Source organism: Triticum dicoccoides, chromosome 7B (assembly GCF_002162155.2).
Source record: "Triticum dicoccoides isolate Atlit2015 ecotype Zavitan chromosome 7B, WEW_v2.0, whole genome shotgun sequence".
Classification (NCBI taxonomy): Eukaryota; Viridiplantae; Streptophyta; class Magnoliopsida; order Poales; family Poaceae; genus Triticum; species Triticum dicoccoides.
In genome coordinates this window covers 476,155,664-476,166,287 of record NC_041393.1, presented here as the reverse complement: position 1 = coordinate 476,166,287, position 10,624 = coordinate 476,155,664, and the positions used below count along the sequence as shown (strand labels likewise).

Genomic DNA, 10,624 nt, shown 5'->3' with positions numbered 1-10,624 from the left:
TCCAACCTGAGCGATGTCCGGCGCCCCCTGGGCAACCAGGGTCTATGCCAACCCGACGTCTTGCTCATCTAGTGTGCCCCCGAGATATGTGCAGCTCCTACCGGGCTTTGTTGGCACATCGGGCGGCTTTGCTGGTCTTGTTTTACCATTGACGAAATGTCTTGTAAACCGGGATTCCGAGACTGATCGGGTCTTCCTGGGAGAAGGTATATCCTTCGTTGATCACGAGAGTTATCATGGGCTAAGTTGGGACACCCCTGCAGGGTATTATCTTTCAAAAGTCGTGCCCGCGGTTATGTGGCAGATGGAAATTTGTTAATGCCCGGTTGTAGATAACTTGACATCAGATCCGAATTAAAACGCATCAACCGCGTGTGTAGCCGTGATGGTCTCTTTTCGGTGGAGTTCGGGAAGTGAACACGGTCTTTGGGTTATGTTTGACGTAAGTAGGAGTTCAGGATCACCTCTAGATCATTGCTAGCTTCACGACCGTTCCTTTGCTTCTCTTCTCGCTCTCATTTGCGTATGTTAGCCACCATACTTGCTTAGTCGCTGCTGCAACCTCACCACTTTACCCCTTTCTTTCCCTTTAAGTTTTGCTAGTCTTGATACCCATGGTAATGGGATTGCTGAGTCCTCGTGGCTCACAAATTACTACAACAACATTTGCAGGTACAGGTTATCCGATGATCATGACGCGAGAGCGATGTTTGCTTGTTTTGGAGTTCTTCTTCTGCTTCTTCTTTGATCAGGGGATAGGTTCCAGGTCGGCAGCCTGGGCTAGCAGGGTGGATGTCGTTTGAGTTTCTGTTTGTGTTTCATCCGTAGTCGGATGGTGTTCTTATTTAAGATGATGTTGTATTCGTGTGGCATTGGATGCCTTATGTATGTATCCCTATCTATTATGTAATATTGATGTAATGATATCCACCTTGCGCGTGACAGATGGGTACTTGGTATGTCTTGACTTGTGCGTAGACCTCCCCGGCAAAGGCGCCAGAAATCGGCGAGTTGTCGGGAGATCAAATCTTGACTTGACTTGGTCTAAGCCTACCCGGCAACGGCGCCAGAAATCGGCGAGTTGTCGGGAGATCAAATCTTGACTTGACTTGGCGTAAGCCTCCCCAGCAATGGCGCCAGAAATCCTTATTGCTATGTCTTGAGCACTGCGTTGGTTTTCCCTTGAAGAGGAAAGGGTGATGCAGCAAAGTAGCGTAAGTATTTCCCTCAGTTTTTGAGAACCAAGGTATCAATCCAGTAGGAGGCTACATGCAAATCCCTCGTACCTGCACAAACAAATAAGAACCTTGCAACCAACGCGATAAAGGGGTTGTCAGTCCCTTCACGACCACTTGCAAAAGTGAGATCTGATAGAGATAATAAGATAGATATTTTTGGTATTTTTGTTGTATAGATTGAAAAGTAAAGATTGCAAAATAAAATTGATCGGAAACTTATATTATGGAAAATAGACCCGGGGGTCATAGGTTTCACTAGTGGCTTCTCTCAAGATAGCATAAGTATTACGGTGGGTGAACAAATTACTGTCGAGTAATTGATAGAAAAGTGCATAGTTATGAGAATATCTAGGCATGATCATGTATATAGGCATCACGTCCGCGACAAGTAGACCGAAACGATTCTGCATCTACTACTATTACTCCACACATTGACCGCTATCCAGCATGCATCTAGAGTATTAAGTTCATAAGAACAGAGTAACGCATTAGGCAAGATGACATGATGTAGAGGGATAAACTCAAGCAATATGATATAAACCCCATCTTTTTATCCTCGATGGCAGCAATACAATACGTATCGGTTCTCTTTCTGTCACTAGGATCGAACACTGCAAGATTGAACCCAAAGCTAAGCACTTCTCTCATTGCAAGAAAGATCAATCTAGTTGGCCAAACCAAACTGATAATTCGAAGAGACTTGCAAATATAACAAGTCATACATAAAAGAATTCAGAGGAGATTCAAATATTGTTCAAAGATAATCTTGATCATAAACCCACAATTCATCGGATCTCGACAAACACACCGCAAAAAGAATTACATCGAAAAGATCTCCAAGAAGATCGAGAGAACTTTGTATTGAGATCCAAAGAGAGAGAATAAGCCATCTAGCTAATAACTATGGACCTGAAGGTCTGAGGTAAACTACTCACACATCATTGGAGAGGCTATGGTGTTGATGTAGAAACCCTCCATGATCGATTCCCCCTCCGGCGGAGCACTGGAAAAGGCCCCAAGATGGGATATCACGGGTACAGAAGGTTGCGGCGGTGGAAATAGGGTTTCGTGGTGCTCTCGGATGTTTTCAGGGTGTATGAGTATATATAGGCGAAGGAAGTCGGTCAGGGGAGCCACGAGGGGCCCACGAGGGTGGGGGCGCGCCCAGGGGGGACAGGCGTGCCTCCCTACCTCGTGGCCTCCTCGCTTCTATCTTGAGGTCCACTACAAGTCCCCTGGATTGCGTTTGTTCCCAAAATAACTCTCCCAAAGGTTTCATTCTGTTTGGATTCCGTTTGGTATTCCTTTTATGTGAAACACTGAAATAGGCAAAAAAAACAGCAATTTGGGATGGGTCTCCGATTAGTAGGTTAGTCCCAAAAATAATATAAAAGTATATAATAAAGCCCATTAAACATCCCAAACAGATAATATAATAGCATGGAACAATAAAAAATTATAGATACGTTGGAGACGTATCATGAACTATTGGTGTTAAATCACATGGCGATGTGAACTAGATTATTGACTATAGTGCAAGTGGGAGATTGAAGAAAATATGCCCTAGAGGCAATAATAAAGTTGTTATCTATATTTTCTTATATCATGATAAATGTTTATTATTCATGCTTGAATTGTATTAACTGGAAACTTGATACATGTGTGGATACATAGACAAAACACAGTGTCCCTAGTAAGCCTCTACTAGACTAGCTCGTTAATCAAAGATGGTTAAGCTTCCTAACCATAGACATGTGTTGTCATTTGATGAAAGGGATCACATCATTAGGAGAATGATGTGATGGACTAGACCCATCCGTTAGCTTAGCACTATGATAGTTTAGTTTATTGCTATTGCTTTCTTCATGACTTATACATGTTCCTATGACTATGAGATTATGCAACTCTCGAATACCGGAGGAACACTTAGTGTGCTATCAAACGTCACAACATAACTGGGTGATTATAAAGATGTTCTACAGGTGTCTCCGATGTTGTTTATTGAGTTGACATATATCGAGATTAGGATTTGTCACTTCGATTGTCGGGGAGGTATCTCTGGGCCCTCTTGGTAATGCACATCAATATAAACCTTGCAAGCAATGTGACTAATGAGTTAGTTACGGGATGGTGCATTACGGAACGAGTAAAGAGACTTATAGGTAATGAGATTGAACTAGGTATGATGATACCGATGATCGAATCTCAGACAAGTAACATACCGATGACAAAGGGAACAACGTACGTTGTTATGCGGTTTGACCGATAAAGATCTTTGTAGAATAAGTAGGAACAAATATGGGCATCCAGGTTCCGCTATTGGTTATTGACCAGAGAGATGTCTCTGTCGTGTCTACATAGTTCTCGAACCCGTAGGGTCCGCACGCTTAACGTTCGTTGATGATATAGTATTATATGAGTTATGTTTGTTGGTGACCAAATGTTGTTCGGAATCCCGGATGTGATCACAGACATGAAAGGGAACTCCGGAATGGTTCGGAGATAAAGATTGATATATGGGATAGTAGTGTTTAATCTCCGGAAGGGGTTCCGGATGTTTCCCGAAATGTTTGGGTACAAGAACACTTTATTTGGGCCAAAAGGGAAAGTCCACAAGGTTTTTGGAAAGCGCAAAAGGAAGTTTTGCGGAGTCCACCGGCCAGACGATAGGGTCCTTGGAGTCTGGGTCCAGACGCTAGGAACCCTGGCGTCTGGCCCTGGAGTCCGAGAAGGACTCTTGCCTTTCGGGTGAAACTGACTTTGTGGAGGCTTTTACTCCAAGTTTCGACCCCAAGGCTCAACATATAAATAGAGGGACAGGGCTAGCACCCAAGACACATCAAGAAACACCAAGCCATGTGCCGGCAACCCCGTCCCCTCTAGTTTATCCTCCGTCATAGTTTTCGTAGTGCTTAGGCGAAGCCCTCCGGAGATTGTTCTTCACCAACACCGTCACCACGCCGTCGTGCTGCCGAAACTCATCTACTACTTCGCCCCTCTTGCTGGATCAAGAAGGCAAGGACGTCGTCGAGTTGAACGTGTGCTGAACGTGGAGGTGCCGTACGTTCGGTACTTGATCGGGACGGATCGTGAAGGTGTACGACTACATCAACCGCGTTGATAAACGCTTCCGCTTCCGGTCTACGAGGGTACGTGGACACACTCTCCCCTCTCGTTGTTATGCTTCTCCTAGATAGATCTTGCGTGGAGTAGGATTTTTTTTTGAAATACTACGTTCCCCAACAGTAGGCATGTATTTCGTATATAATCAAACATGCTTGCGGTAAGAACTGGCATGATATCTTTTGTCCTACCCTCCCGTGGCAGTGGGGTCCTAACAGGAAGTAAGGGTAATTAAGACGTTCTTTTTAACAGAGAACCGGAACAAAGCATTAGCACATGGTGAATACATGAACTTTTCAAGTTAAAATCTTCCCATCGATATCCCAATTCATGGTCGCCTTGGGGGTCTAAGGGTCGGAACGATAACAGGTGCATACAACTTGCATGTAAGATCAACGTCTCAAATATATTTATGAAAGCATAAGTTTTGCGGTCTGAAATCATGGCACTCTGGTCCTAGTGACAAGCATTAAGCATATTAAAGTCATAACAACATCAATGTCAGAACATAGTGGATACTAGGGATCAAGCCCTAACAAATTGACTCGATTACATAAGAAATCTCATCCATCTCCATCATCGTCCAGTATGCCTACAAATGAATTACTCGCTCCCGGTGGTGAGCATCATGAAATTGTTGATGAAGAAGGGTTGGTGATGCCGACGACGACGAATCCCTCTCTCCGGAGCCCCAAGTGGACTCCAGATTATGGCTCCCAATGAATAACAGGAGGTGGCAGTGACTCCGTATCGTACTAGAAGACGGTACTTATAGGCTTATAGGCTTAGAATTTGGTCGGACGGAGGCTCATGGGGCTCACAAGCTCACAGGGCGTGCCCAAGGGGGTAGGCGCACCCCTGTCTTGTAGCCTGCTAATAGCCTCTCTCCGGTAGTTTTATACTCCGGCTTTTTTATATATTCCATAAAAGATCTTCGCAAAGTTTTGTTCAATTCCGAGAACTTTATTTCTGCACAAAAATAACATCAAAGTAATTCTGCTGAAAACAGCGTCAGTCCGGATTAGTTTCATTCAAAGTATGCAAATTAGATTCTAAAACAAAAACAAAAAATGTTTGAAAAGATAGATATGTTGGAGATGTATCACTCCTATCCGCACTTTTGACCAGGTCCATAACAGAGCCACTATCTTGATCATCAACTGGTGGTACAAGAAAAAAAGGTAAGATGGAGATGCAACATTGTTGGCGTATGTTCCCACACAAAACATTGTTGGCGTATAGCCCATGCCGATGCGACGGGGAGAAAAGTACGAGCTCAAGTCATGCTGTCAAAGTAAAAGTCATTATAGAAAAGGAGAGAGAAGGTTTGTGGGCACTAGTCTGGATTTCGCTTTAACAAACAATGCAAAACTAGTGCTCTAATTTTTTTTTCGAACGGAGTGCTCTAAAATTTGAGAACCACATGAAGCGTTGATGATCCGATGATGGAGATACCAGAAGGCAAATACGATGGCAGGGAGGAGCTCGGCATGGACGGCGATGGTGACAGCAGAATCCAGTGGTGGGGAAGTTCAGGGACGATGGCAGGTGAACGGGGACAACAACGAGATGGTCGGGGACGACATGAGGTGCTCGTGGATGATGTGTGAGCTCGGTGGGGACGGGTGTACGACGCTGAGGGGTGCGATGGGGCGGACGCCGTCGAGGGGTAGGATTGGGCGGCCGCATTGTGAATTCGGGGGCTGTTTGGTTGGTTACTCAAAATGCCACACTTGCTTGGCCACACTTGTCGCACGCCAAGGATTGTGGCGGACAAAACCAGCGCCGCACTTGTGGCGAGAAATTCTGCTGCAAAAAGCTCTTTACATGTGTGCCGAGCCAAACCTTCGTCAGCAACCAAACAGCTACCTACGGAGCTGTGGCGTGCCGCACCTTTGGCATGGCAAGGCAAGGCCGGCAACCAAACAGGCACTCGGAGCTGTTGGGATGGCCACTGCGGAGGTCGCCAAGGGGCGGAATGGGGCGGTGGGGTTCACCGTAGCAAGTGCAGAGGCGGCATGGCGGCGGTGAAAGTTCATAGTGGTAGTTGGATCCCCGCCTCAACCATTAAAATGCCCCACACAATAGGTTTTTGGGAGATACTCTAAGGCTGGTCATAGTGGGGAGTAACATAGACCAGTAACATGCATATGTTACTAGTCTATGTTACTATCTCTATAGTGCATAGTATCATAGATTAGTATCATAGGTGGTCTCATTTATTGTCATGCATGACACATAGTAGCATCACATTTATTATGTTACGGTATCTACCTATATTACTATAACCATCTCTTCTTTAATTGTCTGCCACATAAGCATGTTTGCGAGTCCCAAGTACATGATATTACTTATGTTACCCCACTATAGCCGGCCTAAGCACATGTGGCACCAACGTACAGTAACCAGTTAATGATTGGAGAAGCAGAGTATTCAACCCACCAATAATGAGAAAAATCGTTGGGTTGGATCGATGTCAGCTAAACGGGTACTGCGTCCTTGAGTGCGTTCCGCGCTCATCTAGTCATATCATCCACATTTTTTTTCAAAAGATCCGGAGATCAGCTCCTAGTTTTAACAAATCGACCACGAACTCTGCTCGGAATATTTGAGCAGCCTAGCTTGAGCTGAAAAGTCCAAAAGTAGGATCGGTATAAAACCTACCTAGACACGTGATTTCGGGAAATCCCTTTTGGAGCTCGGGCTCCGGTGAGGCCTCCAAATTCAAATTTAAAATTTTATTGAAATTTGTATTTTTACATTTCAAAAAATTCTGAAAAAATTACAGATATACATGAAGGCATAATACACACATGTGTAAATTTTCAATTCAAAATACATTGAAATGAGGGCTGTGCAAAAAAGACAAATCTGGGGCTGTTTAACACATGATACTATTCATCCTCCCAGGTCATGGATTTGTCTTTTTTGTACAGGTCGCAACTCAAGGTATTTCATCATGAATTTTTACACATGTGAGTTACATCCTTATATACACGCATATTTTTTTTCAGAATTTTTTGAACTATAAAAATTTGAATTTGAATTTTTCAAAAATAAAGGCCTCCATGGAGCTCGGCCTCCTAAACGCCTCTCTCCGTGATATCTATCAAGGCTAAGCTGGCGTGATTACTTTGGCCACCAAACTTTCTTACTCTTGCCGCTCATTTCGTTTCGTTCGTTCTAAACAAAGATCTGATAAGGCCTTCCAGTATCAATCCTTGCGTCAGTTCGACCACGAGGGAATGGGATGGGATATTCGGATCACATTGGAATACTAGTAGATGCCGTTCTGAGCCCGGCCGGACCATTCATGGCAGTTTTGAAGGACTGCAGACGAGTTATTTTTAGATCTAAAAACAAGCGAGTTGGCAATAATGGAGCACTGCGACGCGCGCGCATGGTGCCGGTGATGTGTTGGACCATTCCTGCTCCAACCAGATCTAGCTCATGCATGACTCGGCAACTCAGAGCTCGACAGCTTTTATTATTCATCAACAATGTCTAGCGTGACCGGACACCGACCGGCCAGCACGCATTCAAGGACGTGCCAACACAACACACTGTGTACACACTACGCATCAGCCCATGGCGAGCTTATCGTCGGAGCCCGGGCGGCGGAGCATCTCGATCACCCCTGCGTAACCGGACGAAGAAGAGGAGGACGGGTTGACGATGCTGCAGTTGAGGCGGATCTCCCCCTGCGTGCCGGTCTTGGGGGCGATGTTGCCCATCTTGATCATGGCGGCGATGAACTTCTCCTTCCACAGCGTCTCGTTGGCGGCGAAGGCGTCCACGAAGCCCTTGAGGGTGGCGTTGCGGATGAGCTGGTCGTCGGAGAAGTGCAGGCCCAGGTTGAGCTGCACCAGCTTGTAGTAGTTGTTGTCCAGCACCACCGGCGTGCTCAGGTCGATCTCCGTCGTCACGTTGGTGAACTGGCTCGTGTTCGCCGGGCACAGCGCCTCCAGCAGCGCCTGGTACGCCGGGCTGATCGTGCCGCTCGCCAGCCGCTCCCGGTTCCTCACGATGAAGGAGTTGCAGTGGGAGCGGCCCAGGGTGTGGGAGCCGGACAGGACCACCATGTCCTCCGCGGTGAGGCCCCTGTCCCGGAACCCGCTGACGAGGCCGTCCGCCGTCAGGTTCGGCCCCGGGAGGGTGAACGCGCCGGCCTCGGTCGAGAGGTTCCCGTCGCGGCGGCCGGAAGGGACCTGGTAGAAGGCGTTGCTGCCGGTGATGTTCACGCTGTCCCGGGCGGCGAAGGCCAGGATGTCGGCGCACGACACCGTGCGCGGGCAGCTCTGCTCCAGTGCGGCCCTGGCGGCGTCGACGACCGCAAAGCCACGCAGGCTGGGGTTGTTCGGCGCCGCGTCACGCTCCGGCGTGCCTCCGCCGGGGTTGACGGACAGGAGCACCGAGGAATCACAGCCCTGGTGGGTTCACATGGGATAATATCGTAATTAAGATGATGTATGTACTAGTAGTAGAATTTGATGCATTATTAATTGCACTGATTAACTATAGGTGCATGTCCTAGTCTTAACCGGTACTAGTACTACTGTGTGATGCTGCTGTTCAACTACTACAGTATTAATCTTGTGTTTATGGAAAGAAAGGAAATTGCCGGCGTGCCATTCTTGAATCTAGCTAGCTGTTGCAGAAAGGTAGGTGCTGGACGGAGACAAATTAGACATTTTCCACCTACGTCCATGACACAGTAGGTACGACGTAGCAAGCATAAATACAGGTTTGCTATTTCACATCTAGACGTGAAATAGCTATCTCACATCTAAGTTTATGACCCTTAGATCTTTTGTCTTTAAGATTCGTACAACTTATTCGGTTTCGTTTGCGCCCTCGCTTGTGTCGCGTTTGTCACACGCGGCGGCCCGTGTCTAGGTCCATACAAGGTGGGGCGGCCCGTGTACTGTGTCGCTCGTCCGCACATGGCAGTTGTGGCCTTTTGTCGATCGTGGCCTCTTGTTTTTTTTGCGGGTAAAAAAAGAAGAAGAAGAAGTGTGTACACCCGCCTGCCCGTTGTAGGCTTTTTTGTTTGTTATATGGGTCCCCATTTTTGTGCTTTGTGGGCTTTCAGCCAGGAGAACGCGTAAATTGTTTTTCTAGGGAAGAGGAAAGTGTGTCAGTCGCTGTGTGTCCTTTGTAAGAGCTTCCTCTCAGTTGTTTGGTTTTTGTCTCCGTGGAGCGTATGTGTGTGAATGAGCTGACCAATGAAGTACTGGTTTTGGGAGAAGCTTCCAACCGTTTTTTTTCATTTTTTCATTTTTTCTCTTTTTATTTTTTGTTCTATTTATATTTTTTAAAGTTCATGATTTTTGTTGGTTCCAGTTGCAAGTTAATCATCAACTCGCAACCGGACACACCCTTGTTTTATTCCAGTTTGTAGGACAACCTTTGATTGTCTTTAGTTGTAGTTGCAAGTCAACAATCGACTTGCAACTGGGTTTGGCCCTTTTTTCGCCCCAGTTGCAAGTCCATCATTGACATGCAACTAGGTCCTTAATTTTTTGTTTTGCATGAGTTATGAGTTCGCCCATGACTCGCAACTGCCGTGAGATTTTTTGACCCAATTGGGTTTGACCTTTTTTGTACCCAATGGCAAATACACTATCGACTCACAATTAGGACCATAATTTTCTTTTCCAACTGCAAGTCCACCATTGAGATGCAAGCGGGCATTTTATTTGATAAACATTTTCTATTGTTGAACAATTTGTGAATACGTGCATTTGTTGCATGTCCAGCACCATCTCGCAACTAGGGCTTGACTTTTTTGGTCTAGTTGCAAGTCAACCATCGACTTGTAACTAGGCCCCTTGATCTTTTATTGGTTGCAGTTGCAAGTCAATCATTGACTCGCAACTAGGCCCAACCTTTTTTACGTCCTAGTTGCAAGTCAACCATGCGCTCACAAGTCGAGGATGTAGTTTTGTCTTTGCCCTAGTTGCAAGTCCACCCTCAACTCGCAACTCGGGAGGGGGGTGTTGTTTTTTGGTAGTTGCAATTAGACCCCGACCTACAACTAGGGTTTTCTATCGGCCCAGTTGCAAGTCCACCCTCGACTCGCAACTCGGGGGGTGTTGTTTTGTTTTCATCCCTAGTTGCAAAGTCCTCCCCCGACTTGCAACTCGAGGCATGTAGTTTTTGTAATCACCCCAGTTGCAAGTCAACCATGTACTCGCAACTCAGGATGTCATTTTGTAGTTGGCTTAGTTGCAAGTCCACCCTGGACTCGCACCTCGGGCGGG

General features: G+C 46.3%; 1 protein-coding gene across 1 annotated transcript in view; it reads right to left on the bottom strand.

The window, feature by feature from the left end:
- Positions 1-7,816: 7,816 nt before the first annotated feature.
- Positions 7,817-10,624, bottom strand: part of LOC119337047 (peroxidase 1-like) — a 6,355-nt gene continuing 3,547 nt past the window's right edge. Inside the window, exon 2 of the mRNA XM_037609149.1 lies at positions 7,817-8,788. Within this exon, the coding sequence (XP_037465046.1) occupies positions 7,943-8,788 (846 nt within the window). The 3' untranslated portion in view covers positions 7,817-7,942. The remainder of the gene's footprint in view (positions 8,789-10,624) is intronic.